Raw genomic sequence first — 23,305 nt, 5'->3', positions numbered from 1 at the left:
GTACGTCCTTGTGTGGTCTGTCCTGCCATATTTAGATTTGTATCTGTTTTTTTGATTGGAAAGATCTGGATGAAAGAGTGACACAGTCTGGATTTCACAGCAGTCTGTGGCATAGCACCCCAAGGTCAAGGCTGGTCTGTGCTGTTGAAATAGCAAACACATGAACAAAACAAAAGGTTTAAACAAAAGACCTCTAAACATTACAAATCAAATACTTCACTTCATAATATTTATGTGGCCAGAGGTTGATTGGCGATTAATAAATCAATTAACATTGGCCATATTACACACTTTTCTAATTAAGCAATTAAAACATATCATACTTTTCTAGTTAAACAATTAAACAAAACACCAAACTTGATGTGTAGTATGTTGCTGTGCAACGATAGCCATGTTGGGCCCCAGGCTATTCTTCTACACCTGAGCCAAGATGGCTGCCAGCCACAAAACACATATTTGCCTTGGCACATGACACTTAAAACAAATGAATTGCAACATCAAACATGGCACATTTTTATTAAAAAAAAAAAAAAAAGTACATTTTCCAAAGCTGTCCCAAATCTTTTGTGGATGAAAAGAATACTGGAAGGTTTACCAGTACATTCTTGCAACTACTTGTTATGCCTGCAGGAGTGTAGTTTTTAGCCAACATAAGGTGCTGTTTAACTGGGAAACAAAGCTGTGTGGCATTTTAAACTCCACCGACTGAAAATATGCACAGCCCAGACTATAATGGTATGATTCATGTTGAAACCTGGATAGCCTATGCTGTAATCAGTATCCATTGTAATTCCTATTATAACTGGCATTGAGGCTGCACATGTGTCAGCTCTCTGGCAGACAACATGTTTTTTCATCTGTGCTGTCAGCATTAAAACAAGAATCTATACATTTCTATATATGTGTAGATTGTCTACTTTAGTACAACCTTTATCTGTTTTTTTTTTTTTTTTTGTGTTAGTAGTTGCTCATGAAAAGTAAGGCATTGGCTACAAGCAAGGCATTGTGTAGGTGGTCATTGTTCTTCCCCAAACTTTTGAGAAATCACCAGGCACAGGTTCAGCAACTACAGCTACTTAAATTGTGTAAGACAGTTAAAATGTTAAATTTCGGTGGGTTTGTGCTTTTCAGTTTTATGTGGGTGCTGTATGTCATTTATCACTCAAGTGTGGTAGTATTAGCATTAGGATGTAGTGTATGCTGCTGTTGAGACAGTACAAACTCATTTCACTTCTAACTAGATTTGAACTACCCCTTATGCAAGTCATGTTGCAGTTTTCCTGTGGTTATACTGTGTATGCACTATAGCTTACCTTGGTTTCCCTTTTTTTAAACTTGCTTTACGACTGCTTTCTGAGTATTAGTCAAAGTTTATTCTGAGTAATTCTATAAATAAGAAAGGCTTAAAAGCCTTTAGTGAGCACTAGGCGCCCTCTTCTGGTAATAGTTAGTAATTGTTATTACATTAAAATCAGTACCAGAGATCCATTGGTTAATAGAGGGTATCATACAGGATCAGATATGATCAGTTCTACTGTAATATTCGACTTATTCACATAAAGGCATCTGTTTTTTATAAATTAACTTACAGGAGATTTTAATTCTTGAACACCTGCTGAAATGTATTTTTCTTGCATTTAATTTTTCGTTTTAGTCCTCATGTTCATCATTTTGTTGTAGCCTGTTTTTTAAATTCAAAATAAACCTGCATCAACGAGACACCTATAGATACTGTAAAAGTATATGCTCTTTCAGCATTGCTTTCTTAACACAGCAAGCACTATATGGTAGAAAAGTATGATCCTTATATTTTTCATATATATATACCCTGGATATAATTTTATAATATATTTTAGTCTGTAACTCCATATATACAACTTATGTTGAATATATATGGTGCAAACCATATATTTACATCAGACAACAGTTGTCCATATAAAATATTTATATGGATTACAGACCCTAATATATATTTTTGATCTGACAGGGATGTATTTTTATATATATATATATATATATATATATATATATATATATATATATATATATATATTTCTATATTTCTATATATGAAAGTATAAGAATTATACTTTTCTACCATGTATTAAAGATATATGTTTGTTCCATAAGGGTAATTGGACCTGGAGAACATAGGGTTCAGCAGACCTAGAACCTACTGGAAAAGATGAAAAGTGTGTCCTTGCAGTGTGAATCCAAGATAATGAGCAAACCAATCCTGAATTAGATCTGACAACACTGTATCTTGTACAGCTCAGAGGGGACCTGGTCAGCTTGTCCTTCACTTACCTCAGGGTACTTAAAATTGCTACAGGAGGTCTTTAGTTTAACTGCCTGTTTATTTTGATATGTTTTCTGCTTTAACTGCATGGTTACCAGAGGTTAGCTTGTCTTTGTAGGTAGCTCAGTGGATTAACACAACCAATCAGTACTGATGGCTTCTTAATCTTAATATTTGCACTGCTGGTCAGTTTCCAATGGTCTTGTAATTTTAATTAAGAACAGTAGGAAACTTTCAGCAACCTCCTTGTCACTGGATTAGCTTTTAGAATGTCCCCATAGAAACGTTTTATGTCCTCATAGAATCTTCGCGCCATTTATATATATATATATATATATATATATATATATATATATATATATATATATATATATATATATATATATATATATATATATATATATATGTGTGTGTGTGTGTGTTTTAATATTCCAGAATGATGTAGGGGGTCTGAGGAGCTTGACAAATAAGTGGACAACATTTCTTAAAGCCAGACTGGTTTGCTCCATTCCTGGGCCAGACGGTGTGGATACACATTTCGATGAATTGCGTAAGTGATGCTCCAGATCAAACACACGTCTTTTACATTGTTAAAGTTAGAATACAATGCATTATCTTTGCTTGTTTTACTTGCAGAAGATATGTTCCTGCTTTCAACAAAAGATGAAAGAAATCCCATTGTCTTTGGAGTGTTTACTACTACAAGGTACAGGCTGTATTATCTGTTATTCAGCCTTTCCAATCCAGTACATTAATAAGTGAAAAAAAAAAAAAACAGACAGCATGGATTTCATATGTTTTTTTTTTTTTTTTTTTTAATCTCACAGTAAGGCGTGACTTACTATGTCACTGCCATGTCCTTCACCATTACATCCATGAACTGCAATCGTTTTAAACACCTCAGTTGCAGGCCTCAAGCTCAACTTTATTGATATTGCTCTTTTGACTTATACTAAAAAAATGTAGTAAAGCATAGTGTAGCGTAGGCAAGCATGGTACAGAATAGAAAGCTTAGTACAAACCATTGTAAATGTATTGTATAACCGATGTAAAAAATGATAAAAACAATTACAGTTCAGATTGAAGAAGGAGTAAAAGTGTGCTAATCGATTGGAATAGCTACATTTTTTTATCCATGTTAACAAGATATTTGTATTAAATCCGATACTCTTCAGTTCTATATTTAAAGGTTCTGCAGTCTGTGTGTACAGAATGGCTGACATACGAGCTGTATTTAATGGTCCGTATGCTCATAAAGAAGGCCCAGACCATCGATGGGTAGAATATGAAGGGAAAATACCTTACCCACGTCCGGGAACTGTAAGTATTTCAATAAGTGTATGAACTGCAAAATATGAAAAAAAGATCACTTCTACATGCCTGATACTGTAACATATATTCTAAGAAATCATTATGGTTACAAAGTGTTCTAAAGTTACCATTTCACAGCTAGTTATAAGAGTGTATGAGTAGCACATTAGTGATGCTGTCAGCACTAGATGCTTATCACAGCTTTAAAAGGAAAGCGCTGAAAGATTTCCCACTTCTGTTGAGTCTAAAGAAAATAATTAATTTGTCAAAAAAAAAAACTCGGTTCATTAGGTAAAAGGTGTATTGTTAATATATCCTTGAAATATTGCAAAGGACTGATGCGTGAGGTGACGGCAATCAGCAATGTTTCCTTATTGAAAATGAGGTGCAACCTGGGTAATAAAATAAAATTCATTTTTAACTGTTTGTTTTCTCTTGTGGTGTTCTGAACAAAGATTGGCTTGAGCAAAAATAAAACCAAATAAAAAGTAATTTTATGATATTGTAAAATGTGCACCGTACTCGGTCTTCGTGTTTGCTAGGGTCAGTGATTCAAAATGTTGTAAGACACACAGTACAAACACAGATCTAATACTTGGCACCATTAGCAGATTCTTATAAAATGTAACAAGTGAAGTGTTTTCTATGCATTATATTAGTATATTTGTGTAATTTTTTGGTCTGCACTTAGTGTCTGCTGGAATGTAATGTGTAATCTCTTCACTTTTCATTGACAAATGCTGTCTTCAAAATGGAAACATTGCATTTGGTGAGCAAAATTGTGTTTCATTTACATTTAAACGTAAACAGATGACAAGACAAATATATTGGCTTGAAAAATGTGTAAATATTAAGAATAAAAATAAACATCTAAGCAGTCATCACAATGTATAGATTTTTTTTATTTGAACGAATGAACACATGAATGAATTAGAACTGTTTTCACTGTGTCAAGTGTATGTTTTTGCTGCTCAGTCACCACTAGAGGGTTTGTAACTATATATATATATTATAATATATATAATATATATATATATATATATATATATATTATATAGATATATATATATATATAATATGGTAGACAATTCCTTAATAAGAATTTCTGTTATGAATTAGTGTTTTTAAATGTTTCCTGAAAACATCTGCATGTGTTGATAAAAATCTAGGATACGATGACAAAGTAAATACAAGAAACTCAGGTTTACTTTAGTTTTATAATTTGGAAATGATTATTATTATTATTATTATTATTATTATTATTATTATTATTATTATTATTATTATTATTTGCTTCCAATCTGCAGTGTCCAAGCAGAACCTATGATCCATTGATAAAGACGACAAAGGATTTTCCTGATGATGTCATCAGCTTCATAAAATACCATCCTATGATGTATCGGCCTGTCTATCCCATGACCGCAGAGCCTGTGTTCACTAGAATAAATGTGGACTACCAACTTACACAGATTGTAGTAGACCGTGTAGGGGCAGAAGATGGACAGTACGATGTTATGTTCTTAGGCACAGGTGAGATTCTCTATCGCTTTTAGTGTAACATGGGGGATATTTTAACTTGTATGTATGAGCAGTATCATGTTATGTTATGCTATTTTACGCTAAGCATGTAGTTAAACAAAATGTATCTGTGTTTAGCCTAAATATTCAACAGTATGAATCTGAGTGTCAAATATGCTACAACTGGTACAGCCTATATCAAAAAAAAAAAATGCCCCTCAAGAAAACAGTGACATCATGGAAATATAGCATATTATAAAAGATGATAAAAATAGATGTGTTGATTGTGCAGCAGACGTGAGTAACATTCAACATAGATCTGGACCCTTGAGAAGCCTTGAATATGGGTAACGATTGGTAAAATCAACCAATATTCTAAACACTCTACCACACACAGAGCACTTAATTGTGGATAGATTACAATCCCTGAGTTAACAATGCATACTAATACCTTCCCAACGTGTTCCACACACTTTGTCCACAGCAAACTGACTACTCTACGTAGGTCCAAATGAGACTTTGGACCCAATTTAAGCATGGGAGGAAAGTATCGCAGAGCGAATGTGACAAATATATTTGATATTGATTTGATTTATACATCATTGATAAGGCTTCAATATAAAATATTCTCCACATCCATTTGCATGTATTGTTTTTTTTTTTTTCCTAACATGTTTCTTCTCAGCAAAATCTTAATTGAATTATACGCTTTGAAACACTCTGGATCATTATAATCACATAATTGCAAGCGCTCTGGACCGGTGTGTTACGCTGTGCACATAACCGGAGTGTGCACTTAATAGGAGTGAGGGAATACAATGGGATACAGTGACAATGGGTCTACATGTACGCGTGTATATATGACTCGTATTTTTCACTTATATTTTATGCAATGCAAACAACTATTCTCTGGCAATGCATGATATGAAATGCAAAACAATGTAAAATAATGTATATAACAGCTGGCATAAACTAAGTTATTTTTATTTATTTTATTACAAATAACTAATAACAAATAACCCACAATACTGTACAAGTTCAGAAAATAAACCAACTTAAAATATGTTATGCACTCAGTACAAGCAACACTATTCTCTGGCAACACACAATATAAAAAGTACAATAATGTAAAATAATGTACAGTATACAACAGCCCGGATAAACTAAGTAATTGTAATACAGTACAGTAAAACATAAAAGTTAAACAGGTGTGTACAGTACCTTACTGTAGATCTTGTGACTACACGTAGAAAAAACAATATTTGATGGAAGTCTGCACAGTATTCGGGTGATTGCTGATAAACAACTGTAAAAAACTGTCTTTCTTGCTGCTTTTCCTGCTGTCATGCCGTTGCTATGCGTTCTGTGTCACTGCTATTGCTGAAAAACTCAACTTTTTTTTTTTTTTTTTTAAACCCTCGAACATTGTTTGCATTATGCAATTTTCTAAATTAAAATGCAATGTACAATGGGCTTCGGAACTGCACAGCTTCATGCAATTAAGAGAATTATGCATTTAGCTAATATGCATTTAACCATAAAATACAATCATAGAAAATTATGCACTAAAAAAAAGGGACCAGCTGCATGCGATACAATTAAGCGATGTATGCAATTATCCAATATGCAAATAAGTAGAGTCGGGTGTGTGTGTGTGTGTGTGTGTGTGTGTGTGTGTGTGTGTGTGTGTGTATATATATATATTGCCAGTAGATGGGGCAATTCCACTGCAAGTCTGCTAATGTACAGACAATTGTAGAGAAACTGATACAGTTTGAATTCACTATAAAATAATGAATGTAATTTTTAATTTGACAATGCCATTGATGAAGCTATGTTCATTTAAAGTCTTAGGAACCATACTGTAAGTTCAGTAGTAAACCTATGATTTCTATATTCTGCCTTTTTTTTAGATGTGGGTACTGTTTTAAAAGTTGTGAGCGTGACAAAGGAGAATTGGGTAACAGAAGAGGTTGTGCTGGAAGAGCTGCAGGTGTTCAAGGTGAGCAGTAAAACAACAGGAAATTGAATGGAAAGAATATGTTTGCCAGTATAAAAAAAAAGTATTTTAAACCAGAACACATGTCTCAGGAGATAACGACACGAACAAGAAGAGGCTTATTCACAAGGCTAATGAAGTTAGCAAGTGCTAGCAGATGGCAAAACAAGGTTCTTGTGAGTTCTAGAAATCTATAGGTCTTTACTTGAACCAGACGTGCTCCCTGACATTTACATTCAAAATTTAGACACTCACTCGCCACCAGTTGACAGATCAAAAAGAGCTAAACTATGAATGCCCTGTCTTAACTACAGAACATATATTCCCAGACCAACTCTTGCTGGGTCATGAGAGCCAAACTAGTCAACACCTCACATTAATACAGAACAGCTATTGAAAGATGCACATATTGCAGAAGACCTGTTAGAAGCTGATACTTATTTCCCATTACCAACTCCTTTTAGACAATATCCACTTCACCTGTGGTGTTCAACCTGAATTTCATTTAGTTTAAATAAACATATATTGGCAAAATGTCCCTCAAATAAGCTGGCCATGCATTTATTTTATTTATTATGATTTAAATTAAATATTTCTTTTTTTTTTTTTTTCAATTCACAAAGGGAGCATACTATTGGGTCAAATTATTTATGTACAGCGTGTTATACTGAATATGAAGTTAAAAGTGCACATACGAGGCATTGTCATATTCTAGTCTTGTCCTATGTAACATACAGCAATTAATTACAAACATATACCATTTTTGCTCCACTTTTTTGTTAGAATAGATATCTATCAATGTTTCAAAATTAGAACTAAACAGGTTGTTTTTAGAGGGACATATTTGAAGACAATTTCAGAACAGGTGGATACTACACAAGTATGTTAAATTATACAGGGTGGTCAAAAGATTTGTATATAATGGTTAAGTCACTTGTGCAGAATTCATGAACATTTAAAAGCAAAGTTTGTTTACCCTCTAAACCATTTTTTTTTCCTGTGGTATTTATTTAGGCGCCTTCTCCCATTTTAAGTATGGAAATGTCTTCCAAACAGGTAAGACATTTTGCTAGAAGGTTTTACTGATATATATATATATATATATATATATATATATATATATATATATATATATATATATATATATATATATATATATATATATATATATATATGTTATGTTATACCAGCATGGTATAGTATTAGTTTGCCACATCTGGGAAGTCCCTTAGGGAAATTGCTGTCCTCACAGGTCTGTCAAAATGCACTGCAGGGGACCTTGTTTTGAAAGACCTCCAGGTGCAGTCCTGTAGCCCCCACACCCTGGGTGACCTAAGAAATGGACAGTTCGTAGTAGGAGTTTGTAGGAAAGAAGTTCACCTAAAGGTCAGGAGCATTTGCAAGCATAAGTACAGCATGTTGGATCCCCTATACTATTAAAGGCAAGCTGCCACCTGCAAGCCATGTATTACTTTAGTGAAAGGACTTTCTCATTTGTTTATAAAATGTACTGATTATAATAGAAAGTGAAAAAGTAAATACTGGATTTTTTGTCTCTAGGTATTTGTACCTTCAAAACTACACCATCTGAATTTTAGTGTTTGTATACTTCCCTTGCTGTGAAACTCATTGGACTCTTGACCATCAAGAACTGGACATTTTAAATATGGATAGATGTTTCCAGGCAAATAAAGGCAAATAATAATAGTAATTATTGCTATCTTATAAAAATACAAATAAATACATGATAGCGTAACAACCAGGTGCTAACCTCCAGCTGTATTGTGCTTTAGAAGGCATCAGGTATTTTATGTTGATTTTAACATGTTGCATGTACAGACTTGGACCGGCATCATACTTACTTTACACAAACTTGATGATAACTCAGTTTTATGGACCTTTGTCAATTCCACTTCAAACACTTTCAAGCCGTGTCCTGTGCCTCACAGCGCACATCATTAACCAGTGGTTCCATGAAGGAAATATCCCTGTGTCTTTACTTGGATAGCCCAGAACCACTCAAAACCATGAGTAAGAACCCCAGGTGGAGGTAGAGAGCTGCTGCGATGAAATTTACGATAGCTGCGTACATTATAAGAACTTGTATGGATCTGCAGGCCACAGTGTCCAGGCTGTGATTATAATTATCAGCTCAAGTTCTATGTTTACTATGAGTGTATAGAGAGCCTAAATAATGTTATTATACAGGGTAATGTGTGTGCAAAGTATAGTATTGTTTACTGGTTTTCAGCAGACTGGGTTCTTCATTGAAACGTTAAGAAACTTTTCAACTGTGAAGCAGGTTTTACACCTTAATGCAATAGCAGGCAGATGGTGTATATTCAGGTAAATAATAGAAAACTAAAACAGTTAGATGGAAAACTCTTTGTCTGAGTTCCATTATCATATCTTTAACATGTGTTATATATGTTATATATGTGTGTGTGTTTGCTTGAGTGTTGGTAATATAGTTATGCTGTGTTATAAGTAAGGGGTCTGGTTATAGGATTAAATATAAATACAGATAAACAACACTGCAACAAAAACTTATGAAACTGATGTTTACCATTTTAAAAAGAATGTCTCAACACATTAAAATTGTTATTAAAGTTTGGGTAATAACAGAAAGAACTAGTCCATTCACACATTCACAATTTACATGAAACACCAGATAAACACCGATTTTTGACCGTCTTCTAAAAGCACAAACATTTCTAAAAAATAAACACTGAGAAAGGGAGAAAATAAACATCCAAAACTGAAACCCTTGCTAAAGCAAAGAGAAACAAAATGGCTACTAAAATATACAGTTGCACTGTAACTATTTCACAGCTGAACGGTTTTTAAGGCATGAAACACATTATAGCCCCAGTTGTTGACATTCTGTGTTATTATTCAATTAACACATCTTTAATATAGAATGTAAGAAAAGGTTCTTAACTTTAGTTTTTAAATAAAATACTGTTTTCATTTTCATCTGTGTTACATTGTTTTTTTGGTAACATTACAATAAGGACAAAGCTTAAAATTGGTGACAATCCCAAACTATAGCTTCCCTGACTGGACCACTACAGGTCTTTCAGATTCAGCGGTAAAGAAATGCATGTGTTTTGCTGTGATTCACAGCTGTATAAAATAAACAGAAAGTATTCTCATTTAAGTAGCAAAGCAGCAATGTGTTGCACAATTAAGAACTTTTAATGATATTTCAATGAAGGACTCAAGTTGAAATAAATACATACAGTAATTCTAAAAGTTGTGTGATGTATTACAGTATTTTGAGAACTTAAAAATATGCACTGAAAATAAAGCACCCCAACTATAAGTAGGTACAGTATTCAGCATACCAAATTGTATTTTGATTTCCAGCAACAGTTATTTATCGGGTCCAGGGATGGTCTTGTCCAGCTGTCCCTACATCGCTGTGACACATATGGGAAGGTGTGTGCTGAGTGCTGCCTTGCAAGAGATCCCTACTGTGCCTGGGATGGATATTCCTGTTCAAGATACATCCCAGCTTCAAAAAGGTAGACCCAAAGAACCTCATTTAAAAAATAAAATGTTCCAGGTCCTCAGTTCATTACACATTCAAGTTTAGTTACCAGTTCATTACTCTTCCATGGAATGGGGCAGTATAAATACTTTGGAGTTTAGAATTGATAAAAAAAAATTTACTGTAACCAATTTGTATTTTAACTTACTCGAAAAAGGTGACATATGGAATAATATACAAAGGTGGATTAATATGAGGTGGACTGTTGAAGTTTGTGGTTTCAGTTGAATTCCCAATGAGCTTTGAGAATAAGCGACTGCGAATGTATCGGGGACACTGTGCCGATATGCTGGATTTCTGGACTTTCTTTGTATCTGTCAGTTCAGAAATTGTTAATAATAAGATTAAAAGTTAAGATATGCTTACCATGGGAGCAGCTCAGGAATGGCAGATCTAGTATTTGATTATATTTACATTATCAGATTTCTATAGTAATAATCTTCAGGCATTTCAGTCTGTTTTGTACATATGGCATAACAGTTTAGTCAAAGAATGGGTACCAAAATATACAACTGTAGATTAGAGCTATTTCACTGTTCAACAGTGTATAACAAATTAAACACACTATGACCACATATGTTGACATGTTGATTACCTGACGAAACCATATATCTGAAAGACCTATTATCCAAAAATATGTTCTTTGTGGAATGGGCATCCATTCACTTTATGGGGGAAAAAAAACATAACTATAAGGCAAATGTTTCTCTTTTATTACCCTCTAACACATTGATTAACTTAGTTTAGACCCCATGCATTTTGTCATTTTTTGTCTGCAAGATAGTACAAAAAACAGTGTAAGTGATGATTTTGGTAAGGAGTAACCAGGCTGCTACTGAGTATCTGAATGAAATCTACATAGCCGTGTCTGCTGTTTCTTTTACAGAAGAGCAAGAAGACAAGATATAAAACATGGTGATCCTTCAAGCCAGTGCTGGGACCTGGAGGACAGTAAGTACTTTAGTTTGCAAGGTGAGCTGAAAAGCTCTGTAACTGCTTGTGCAAACCAGTCTGGCTCTCCTGCACGTTACCATGATGACAATATTTTTATTGAGGGAAGTTTAGGTTAGAAATATGCAGGTAATGGTATTTCAGATCTGCATCATGACTGAAACTGATGGATGAAGATTTTATATTTTACAGAGTACACATAGTTGGTACTATTTTACAATTGATATTTTTACCATGTTTAAAACATAATGACCATATTTTGTTATGGTAAAACTATAAAACATTGACATGGTGAACCCTGATTTGGATTTAACCAAGGGTTAACACTTTAATGTTGACGTTTCTGAAAGCATGTAATAAATCTGGGAGCCAGAGTGGCATTGCACAGAAAATCTCTGTCTCTCTAAGTGCATCCCAATTCTTACACGTTGCTCTTTCATTATTCCATAAGTATTCTAAGATCTGGAGATTAATATCACGGTATGTGTCCTCGACTTGCCCAGATGCTATCCTTAAAGAGTAAGTAGTGGGGTTCCGTAAAAACATTGCGTTATACATCCCCACGTGTTGCCACAACTGTTAAGTAATCTACCTGTAACTTTCTACTCTTATAACTTTAAGTTTGTTTCAGAGCTATTTTCAAAGTGGTTGCTCTAGTGCACTCTAAGGGGTCTATTCATAAAGGGTTAACACCTGTCGAAATGAGAAAACAGGAGTACATGATCAGATTTCGCCCATACCTGCCTATTTAACAGCAGTTGCTATTCATAAGAGATAATTCAGATGCGTCGTTGAGCCCCAGCAATTTTTGCCTATGAAGGCATGTTTTAACGAATTGAGAGAAAGGTTAACGATTACCTAATTAGCATAAAGTTTTCATTGGTCCGTCAACCTGCTATTCATAAGAATGAACAAAATGCTGTCGATAACTAGGAGTTATTGAATGCTTTTTTTTAAAGACATATTTTATTACTACACTTGCTCTGTTATACAGTTTGACATACCCATTATTAACACTGCCTGTTTTGAAAAAGCTTTATATGAAGGAAAATGTTTAATAAAAATATATACTCCCACAAGAACATATTCTCTAGCATAATCATTTTGAAACAGCACTGTAAAGCAGAGAGCAAGTGAGAGACTGAGAATACAGTGATCCTTTTCTTTTTATTTCTTTTACCTGTGTTCACAATAAACAGTTTAGACGAATACTGCTTGTGTGAACCTGTTTATTTTCATGGAGCGTTATATACAGTGTACAGTCAGTGGGACTTTTGGGCTTGCTTGGTATTGAAAAAAGCACTGATCAAGATTGAGTGTGAGGCTCGATCAGTGTTTGAAAGGGAGTCTTTTTTTTTTTTTTTCACGCACCACAAACCGATCCATTTTGTCTATAGTGTGCAACATGGTGTAAAACTGTCACTGATTCAGAAACATAAACAAGCCCCTGTTGATTCCCTGCTTTAAGAAGGGTTTATTTATTAATAATAATAATAATAATAATAATAATAATAATAATAATAATAATAATAATAATAATAATAGATCATTTGTAAGATGAACATTTAAAGCTACAGACTCGAGCTTCGGCAGTACTGTCGGTGGATTCCGTTTTTCTTTTTTGCAACAGCTAGACACCGCCCAGGGAACATTAATAATGCTGATGATGTCATCAAAAACAGGTGGATTTTCGTTCTTGAACGACTGTATACTCATTCATAAAGTGCGTTGCGTCAGTAGCCCATTTGCTAAGATCATTTTATGAATAGCAATATGGACGACTTGTTAGTTTTAAACGAAATTCGTTTTATTACGGCAGTCAGCAAGTACTATTAGGAACAGGGCCCTAAATAAAATAAAATAAAATAAAAACACAATAAGTGCTCTGGCTTTTCTATTCCATACCACATCAGGGATCGCTGTGTCACCTGTTTCATAAAGTGAACAATAATCCTTACACTATCTGTACACAAGAGCAGGGATTTTGATTTTTGGGAAACATATTTTAAGTTATAAGTGTAAAAAGTTGTCAGGATGTTAACAATGAAAAGAAAAAATACAGGTGAGTTATTTCAACACTGGGGGACTTGTACTGCTATATTTTTTAGAATCCTGTTACTTTAGTTTTTAAAGAAGCATTTACCTTAAAAATTACTGAACATGATTTTTTTTTCCTAGGTATGAGCAATGAACTTGCTGAAGAGAAGCTAATATTTGGTGTTGAATATAACTCTACCTTCCTAGAATGTGTTCCTAAATCTCAGCAGGCATATACTAGGTGGTTTCTGCAGAGGTCTGAGGCCGACCATCGGGAAGAGGTATGATTTAAAGGGTTAAAAAGATATATCTTGCTTCTCCTCCAAGTGGTATATAGCAGATTCTGCTTTGTAAACATTCTGGTGGAGTAGAGCTGGAAAGTAGCCAAAAGTATTTTGTTTTTGTTGGGGCGACCAAGACTTAACTTTTTTTTGTGTTTTTTTTTATTATTATTTTTTTATGATCTTCAGTTGTTTTCTCGTATTAAATGGCAGTTGTTTCTATGCATGCACAAGACGAAATGTATTACCATTAAAAATGAAAAATGTGACAATTCAGGGGAATCTACATAGCTGAATTTGGTATTTAAAATCTTCTCACAGGCTGTTCTTCAAATCTATTCATTTGTGGTACAGTGTCCAAATCACAAGCCATTAGGTAAAGTTTTAATGGAACTTTTCTTTTAACTATTCATTTAATTGTACCCACCTTGCTGTAGCTTACTGTACTGTATTGAAAAGTAGAATGTAGTTTTGTCCCATGTGTTATTTAATGGTGTAACAACAGCCTGATGAATGACTGGTAAGAGAAGCATACTGTAATGTATATACAACTGTATATATATATATATATATATATATATATATATATATATATATATATATATATATATATATATATATATATATATATATTCTTTTTTTTTTAACTAGAAAATAATTGGAAAAAGGTGCCTGCTGGTATAGCATTTATCATGGTTAAGTACTTTCATACAGGCATGCAAACATAAATACAGGTGCTGATACTTCAAATGACGCCAGCAGGTACAGTATATTACAGATTTACAAACAGTACTCTAAAAAAAGAAAAATAAAATGCTTATTGTGAAGCAGGCAACATTTTAGATTAATCGTAGCTATCTAAAATATCTGGTTAATGTAAAATAAGCCTGGCTATATAAAATCTAAACACAGTAATCCATATTGGTTCAATATAACCATCCTGTTTAGCTTATCATTTATTTTGTTAAAAAGGTTTTTGCTGACTCAGCCCTGGTTTTACTTGTCATGTTATTTGCTTAACTATTTCTTATCCTGTTCTTACTGTACTATTATATTGAAAGAGAAAAACATCTCCTGCTTTTTTTTTTTTTTTTTATGATCATCTGTCTTAAATCGTATTGCTTCCTATATTTTAATGAACGTTTCCCTTCCTCAGACATAAAAGGTGTAGTAGAGCACTCGAGGGCTAGCAGTCATTCATGATTAATAGCCCCTGGGTTTAACAGTTTCCTTTGTGTAAGGTTTTGAACCTTTTACAGTGGCAAAGGTTGTCAGTGTTATTGATTGTTAAATTAATTAGTAGCAACTCAATGGTTTACGGTTGAGATTATAACTTTCAAGGCGCCTTGCTCTGATTTAGTGGCATGTCATATTGAATTAAACACAGGGATTTCAACCAGGATGAAATTGTACAGCACAGTACATATCTCTTTAACACTTTTAAAAATACATTCTTAATATATGTCATTCATGTTATTTTTTCACTGTTTATTTAAGGTGTTCACCTAGGTTTTTATTTCCTATACTTTCTAGTTTGACATGGTATTGCCCAAATGTAAACTTCCGGCGCTCTAAAGTGGCATCCTGAGAGCTTCTCAAATTACGCAAATACTATATGGGAATCACAGTGCCCATTGTCTATTGTCCTACACAACATGGAAGCAGATCTGCAAACTCCCTCCAGTGAACACGAGCAAGTAAACGTCTAGGCCAGTGTTGTCCAATAGAAATCGTTAACGTATTGGACAACAGTGGTCTAGGGTGTATTATTATTATTATTATTATTATTATTATTATTATTATTATTATTATTATTATTTTGAATAAAACTACAGTACCAAATTGGTATGGTCTTTGTAAAAAATTATAAATTCCATCCCATTTATAACATTTCAAACTAAGAAAACAATTCTCTTTTAACAACACTTTAGGCAAACTGTTAGCTTTGTTATATTTTAAAAAACAACAACAACAACAACAACAACAACAACAACAACAACAAAAAACATTGTAGAAGATTACAATGTTCTTTAAGTGAACACAGATAAATAAATAAAAACACTAGAAAAATATGTACTGACATTACAGATTCTTATATTCCTACTTAGTATTCCCAAGTCACCCATTTACAATCCAGTCCCATGTGGGAAAACCCAAGAGACCATACTTGATTGGAACTTTAAAGAATCATTTCTCATCTTCTGGGCAATGTCTCACCCTGAATAACTGCTGTACAATCAGTTTATGAAACACAGACACTTTTCCTTAAGGGAAGGAAAGGGGAGGAAACCATTGGGCTGGATCAAAAGCAGTTGACTCAATTGGGTGTCTCCTGCCTGTCACCTTTCGGGTCTTGGCTCTGAATCTCAATTCTCCTCTGAATAGCGTATGGGAGGAGACAGGATCTGGACTGGAACTGAGGTTGTCAGTGGATCATTTTGCTGTTCCCTACACCACAATATACCCCTTCACATAGCCAGTTAAGCACTGGATCCAAACAGTGCATGTACTATTCTCATCATTATCAGTTGTTTAGTAAACACAACCAAATATCTAGCCATCTTATAGTGCTCAACTTCTTTTTTGTCATGAGGTCGTTTTGTTGACTTATTCTAACAAAGCAGACCCAAAAGCCTTCCCATTTTCTGTGACCTAACCGTTTATTTATTTTTCATTGGTCTCTTACTGCCTGCGGTCCAGCAGATGGTGCCCCAGTCTGTCAGAGCTGTTATGAATGCAACCACCCAAGTACCCAGCAATTAAACGGATAGCATATAACATATAATTAGTAACATACTTGCTCTGAACAGCACATGAAATGTTTAACCTACTGGTTTATTGGGAGTTTTATAGACCTCTAATATGTTTTAAAGATGCACATTAAGGAAGGAGTGACCTTTTTCTGTGGTGTGATTCCAGTGGAAAAAAATATTCTTTTTTGTATTGTGTTTTTTTTTTTTTTTTAATGAACAGTATCAGTTGTGGATAATTGAAAGATAGTATGACAGCAAAATACAGGATACTATATTTCAAAACATAGGTACATTAACATTACATGTAGTTTCACTGGACCCATTTGTTACATAATGTTTTATATGAGCTTAAAAACAAGTGATAAGATCGAGAAATATAGATTGTTAAATATTGTTCTAAATAATGTTGTTCTATACTCACACTCAGAATTGTATGCTAAATATAAGTAGTAAATATTAATAAATGCCAACTACAGCATAACTACATGTCGTTTATGTATCTGTATTTTGGAATGCTTTCAAAATATGTGTAATGCTCTTGGCACATTTCAGTACTATGCCTCTTAGTGTGTCAGTCCTGTTTAGTACCATACATTCCAGCCTTGCTGAGAGTCTGAAACTGAGGAGTGTGGTTGCACCCTGGGGATGGGAAACAAGAACTCGAGATATCCTGCACACGTTTTTTTCAACCCACAGTGCTGGTTACTGACAGGTTGCAGCCATGGGTGAAACTTCAAACTGTTCACTGTAAACACTACCAGCATTCAATTTTAGCAGTGCTGAGGAACTGGCATGTAAATATGTAAAATGTTAATAAAAATCACACCATTCTTGTCTGGTATAAGATGTAGCATCTATTTCAAAGTAAACAACTGCAAACGTTCCTGTTAGCTATCAAGGTGAAAGTGCTTAAACTTACTGGTGCTGATTTGGTTAATTCTATAACTTAAAGTTACAGGGCACTTTTTTTTTTTTTTTTTTTTTTTAATCAACATACTTTCTGTATGTTCCATCTTTCACCTCCGAGGCTGAAGTGAAGTATGCTTTGAAGCTTCTTCTTTCCTACTGGGCAGCTGTATTGTTTTAGCTCTGACAGGACCGTGACATGTGATTCATTTGTAAAGAGGGAGCTATCTAACAGGCCATAAAAATGGTTCAGAAGGTGCTGACCCTTTACCTGATGCCATCACTGTCTTATCAACTATCTTATGCCATCTTAATGTAGAGGCATTTGGTTTGCAGTGTTAGGCTCTGCTCCTTTAACCTGGTAGTCCAATTGCCTTGCTCAGTTTGATTGTTCATTAACACTCTAGATCAAGAGAAAGAAAGATTGTAAATACATGGTAAATGCATAGCTTGTTTCACAGATTCCTGGCGTGAACAGCTATAGCTGCAATGACACCAAGTTGTGACCAAAAGAATACCTCTTTTGCCTGTGAAAAGTCACCCCTATACTGTTATCAGTTGTCCAAATGCTCCCCCCCCAGACTATGAATGAGACAGAAATATTAATCTGTATTCTGCCACCAAGCCCTAATCTCTAGGGCAAGCAACTTTAAATTCAATCTGTTGAATCTTACTACAACATATAGTCATCAACTTTTTTTTCAGTACCAATACACTTCTTAAAACATGGATTATACTAATTAAGTAGTCTTAAAAGTATGTAAGCCATTTTCTTTTAAACTTTAAAGCCATTTAAAGTTGTTGTATTGAGAAAGAAGTGCCTCTTTTCGAGTTGAACACTCTTGTGCATTCATTGTGTGTTTTTGTTTTAGATAAAGCCTGATGAAAGAGTAATGAAGACAGAGCTGGGCCTCCTGATCCGAACGCTGCACAGAAAGGATACAGGGACATATTACTGCACTGCCGAGGAGCACACCTTCACCCACACAGTCGTGAAACTCAATTTAAAGGTCATTGAGAATGAGCAAATGGAGAACACACAGAAGGCAGAAGATGAAGATGGACGTGCCAGAGATAGTACACTGGAGTCCCGCAACAGATACAAAGATTATCTCCAGCTGCTAAGTAGCCCAACCTTCACCCTAGATGACTACTGTGAGCAAAAGTGGCACCGTGAGAGAAGGCGGCAAAAGCACAGAGGGTCAGCTGGCAAATGGAAACACATGCAGGAGATAAAGAAAAGCAGAAACAGAAGACACCACACTCGTCACCCAAGCCGCAGTCCTGAAGATGCTCACACATAAATTAATTTGCGTCTCAGGTATTTTGTTATCACCCAACAAGACGATACACATCAGTACTGTATTACCTTGTGTACATTCCTAAAGAAGAACTTGGATATATAGTTGATAAATTGTAGTATTGTAGGTCCACTTCAACTGGACGTCCAACTAAAGGGACCTTCAACCTTAAGAATGTCTTTCAAGCTAAGAACTATTTTGTTTAACACATGTGTACTTTAAAGGCTAAATCTTGGTCTGTATTCCTGCTATGTAATTGTAAATATTCACACTTGTTCCAAGGGTATGCGAGACCAAGCATTCACAGGTGCTTTTTTGACTAACAATTAGAGCTCAACCGTAACCAACAAGATTGTTTTGTTGGTATGAAATTTATTTTAATATTGTTGTACAAATTCAAGGTGATATTTCACAGCTAGTGAAGGAAAGTATTAACATGCACAATACATTCTTTTTAAAATAAAAATTAGCAATTGTTTTGTATACCATGCCAATGTGTTTTTGTATTTAGTATATAACAAATGAAAAAAACTGTTCAGCTGACCAAACACCATACTTTTAATTTGTGGTGCCTTCAAGCAACTGCAGTTTCAGTATTGGTCTAATCAAATGCTGAAACCCACACAGTAGTCTTTTAAAACAGTGCATTTCCAGTGTTCTTCACATGAATTCACAATTAGTTATTTATGTAGGTCGTGTGGTTGTATTTCAAGGCCAGAAACACATTACATTTTCAATTTCACATTATACAGTATGGATAGATTTTATAAATTCCCATTATAACTTGGCAAATCTCTTAAAATGCTGTATTGTAAATAGTTTGGTGTTAGCTTATATTTAGAGAAAATTGGCTGGTGATTTCTGTTTTATTTTAATGGGATTTTTTTGTTTGTTTATTACCAGTTAACATTCAGCTTATTAACCAGTTTATAAATGTAGCTCATTTTTTCTGTTACTAAAGTAACCAAGCTATATACCAGTACAAAAATGTATAGTTTTATAAAACTTGGTCTCATTTGAAAATAATTACTAGTTACATCCTTAAAAGTGCTTTTAAACAAATTTGACCCAATTTCAATAATATTAGTGACTTGAAATTGATATTTTTAGATAGTTTACTACTTATACCCCTGTTAATTGATGCAGTTTGGGACCGATTTGAGCGTGGATTAGTGAAAAACATGGATTAGCCAAAATTGAGTTTACTGTGTCCCAACAAAGGTCCAAATATATACTGTACACAATCAGTGTTGTTCAGAGGCAGAGAGCTGGTTTAATAAAGTCACTGATCTTGAGTCTTTAATTGTAACTGCTCTTATTCAGACTGCCAGGCTAAGCAAGTCAAGTCTGCTTTCTGCTCGCTTGTCACTGGTTTCAGTAACTACAATACAGTACTGTCCATTGGCTTGCACTATACTGCACTTAATTAAACTAAGCAAAGAAAGCAATACAATAATTTCTTATATAATTCTACATTCTGCATGCATTTATTTTTAGCTTTATCTATTATTAATGTTTAGTTTATATTGCACATTGACCCCAAAAAGGTGTGAAACAGTTCATAAACATTTATGGAATGTAAATAACTAAGCATTTACGAATGCTTGTAATTTGGCTGATGCAAAAGCCACACCTGTGTATAAGCCAAAAGAATATGTTTTATATATAAAGTACATTGGTTCAATGTATACTATTTTTAAGCATGCTAAAGTGAAATATGAACCCTTTGTTGCATACAATTTAGACTGCACTGTTCAATCCCTGTTGCATGATGTACACAAAGATTATGAGAGTGTGTGCTACAAATGATTAAGAACAAACAATTTAATTCAAGCAAGGAAACAAAGTTGATTTGAAATAAACCCTTTTTTTAACCTTTTTAATGAAAACAGTTGTTGTTTTTAATTTTTTAAATTGTAAACAGTCATAATGCCGCACAATCACATCAGTGTGTGTGTATATATATATATATATATATATATATATATATATATATATATATATAATATATATATATATATATATATATCACTGGTATACTGTATACAGTAGGTTGCCTCCCTCTTTCAAAGAAAACTACAAAGAAAATTGAAGATAGAAGTACATTTTAGGATAGAAGATAGAAGTAGAGTTTATAGCTATTGCCCTGTCTATTCATCTCAGAATCTCTTATCATAGAAACCCAGTGGCTGTGATTCCAGTGTGCACAGTCAGAGCTATGGCTGTTACACTTAAGATGTGGTATGAATTTGTATATATATATCATTGTATTAAGTGATAAAGTATAGGGCCCTGCAGTTCTTAACTGAATAAAACGGCTTGGCTGGATAAGGAGAATTGTTTCTATGAAAGGAACGTAAGGATGCGGATGCAACCCCGGTTCTCTGAAAGAGAAAATAGCCATCAAGCAGCGAGGTCGATTCAGCAGCTCTTGCGGCCTGAAACAAAGGAGGTTGAGCTTCCTGCGCTCTGCATAGTCAATCAGCACCTGAGGGGCGGGGCACTGACATCAGAGCTATGGAGGCCTAAAGGCAGCTTTTATATTAAGCTCACCATAATCCTATCACCTGACGGCGATACCCATTAGTTGAAGGCTATTTTCGAATTGAAAGAGAACATAGGGGTTATTTTATTCAACAATACAGCATAAACTGTACTACTATAATATCAAATGGCTAACACATATAAGAAATATAGAGGAAAGGAAAAGTTACGTTACAGTAATCTGGACTGGTTGATTTTTCTAGAAACCATGTACTTTGGTATAATACCAGTCAGGCAGTTTATGCACAATGTTACGGCATGACATGTCTGATCTTGATCACTTAAACCAGATTCCAGTCATGGGATTTGAAGCATAGTCCATTCTGATTGTGTTCAATAGGCAATACATCTGTTAACTGTGGTGACAAAATCATGCATATCACACCACCTGTTATTTTCACCCCATAGGTATTTATTGTGTTATTGACAGATGGTAAAATGTGATGAAGAAAGTTTTCATAAATTCCATTAAAGCTTGGCTAGGGTTCCGAGAGGCTCACTGATAAGCCACTCCTTCAATCAGCCCTGTACTTGCCTTTCATTTCATGGCTCTTCGCACCTTCACCACCTTATCACTGTTTCTCATCCCTCTGGCGAAGGCTGGTACCTCTCATTTATGAAGAGGAAAGGCCAAGTCTCCCAAATGTTAAGATGCATTTCTTGTCTCTATGCCTATTTCAATATGCATATGTATGGTAACATTATTCCAATAATGATCGCCAACACTGTTGAAATTCAAAACCTCAGAAGTGAATCAAGTTGGTTCTGTGTGTATTACTGCAGCAGCCTTTTACTTACGAGGATAGATGAAGAGGATTATGGTAGAAAACACTAATTTCTAGCCATCAAGAGAGCAGTTTACATAATCAATTTCGCAGCTTAACAGCATAAAAAAAACATCTTCAAACCTTCAAGAATTACTTGGAAGAAAGGGCAAGAGCAGGTAAAGAGAGTTTTAAGGGGATGTGAATTTTCATGCAAATATGTATATATACTGATTACATAAAAAAGCTCATAAAAACAGAATTTGAAATTTGGTACTGCACTTTAACATGCTGTGTATAGATGCAATGCCACTAATTAGTTGTGATATATACTTTATGATAGCCAACTTTCTAAGGACCATTGCATTGTACCTTTTCCATTTTCCATTGTATCTTTTTTTTGTGAATTTTGATACGAATACATTTTTGTTTAATACATATACTGTACATTATGTATTTTATAGTCTATATTTAGCAATGTTTTTTTTCTACAAATGTAACACAGTGCATAACTAAATAGTTTGGAAGCCCTCTGATAACTTATTAGTTCATTATATATTTATATAGTATATATAGTCTATTAATGATCTAAGCTGCAGTACATGTAAATACTTCATCCTTCAACTTCTGCTTTATTCAATTAGTATGATTTATCAATACCCTTAATAATATCACTGAATAAACAGGGAGAAAGGGATGAAAGATGTCTTCCGAACAGCAATTTAAAAAATGTGCAGATGTTCTGATCATTAAAATTGACCCATTGATTTTACAAATGTACTTAATTTAAGCTGGTTTGGAACATTCATCCAAGGTAAAACTACTTATTTAGTTCTCATGCTAGTTTTGGAAGTTTTGGAATTTCAACTATTTCCCATTTTGACTAAGTTCAGACCTCTTAAATCATTTGATTTGTGACCTGAACAAAAGGTGTAAACAAAAAGATAACCTCTTGAGCAGAAAGATATCTTTTTTTTTTTTTTTTTTTAGTTTTCATTTCAATCTGATGCATGTTCTGCTAGATGGAGTACCTTTGTCCTGTTAAGTGGATGCACTGCAGGGTGATAGGTCTGGGGGTTAAGGTGAAT

At 34.2% G+C, this 23,305-nt stretch overlaps 1 protein-coding gene across 1 annotated transcript in view; it reads left to right on the top strand.

Moving 5' to 3' along the window:
• Nucleotides 1–20,798, top strand: part of sema3d (sema domain, immunoglobulin domain (Ig), short basic domain, secreted, (semaphorin) 3D) — a 54,223-nt gene extending 33,425 nt beyond the window's left edge. The window contains exons 9-18 of the mRNA XM_041254615.1: nucleotides 2,735–2,849; nucleotides 2,936–3,005; nucleotides 3,475–3,619; nucleotides 4,918–5,140; nucleotides 7,042–7,130; nucleotides 8,142–8,183; nucleotides 10,497–10,654; nucleotides 11,567–11,631; nucleotides 13,810–13,949; nucleotides 18,481–20,798. Of these exons, the coding sequence (XP_041110549.1) occupies nucleotides 2,735–2,849; nucleotides 2,936–3,005; nucleotides 3,475–3,619; nucleotides 4,918–5,140; nucleotides 7,042–7,130; nucleotides 8,142–8,183; nucleotides 10,497–10,654; nucleotides 11,567–11,631; nucleotides 13,810–13,949; nucleotides 18,481–18,912 (1,479 nt within the window). The 3' untranslated portion in view covers nucleotides 18,913–20,798. The remainder of the gene's footprint in view (nucleotides 1–2,734; nucleotides 2,850–2,935; nucleotides 3,006–3,474; nucleotides 3,620–4,917; nucleotides 5,141–7,041; nucleotides 7,131–8,141; nucleotides 8,184–10,496; nucleotides 10,655–11,566; nucleotides 11,632–13,809; nucleotides 13,950–18,480) is intronic.
• The last annotated feature ends 2,507 nt before the right edge of the window (nucleotides 20,799–23,305 follow it).

This window comes from Polyodon spathula, chromosome 7 (assembly GCF_017654505.1).
Source record: "Polyodon spathula isolate WHYD16114869_AA chromosome 7, ASM1765450v1, whole genome shotgun sequence".
NCBI classification, from domain to species: Eukaryota; Metazoa; Chordata; class Actinopteri; order Acipenseriformes; family Polyodontidae; genus Polyodon; species Polyodon spathula.
The sequence above is the reverse complement of the archived record's forward strand: the minus strand, read 5'-3'. Positions and strand labels throughout refer to the sequence as shown.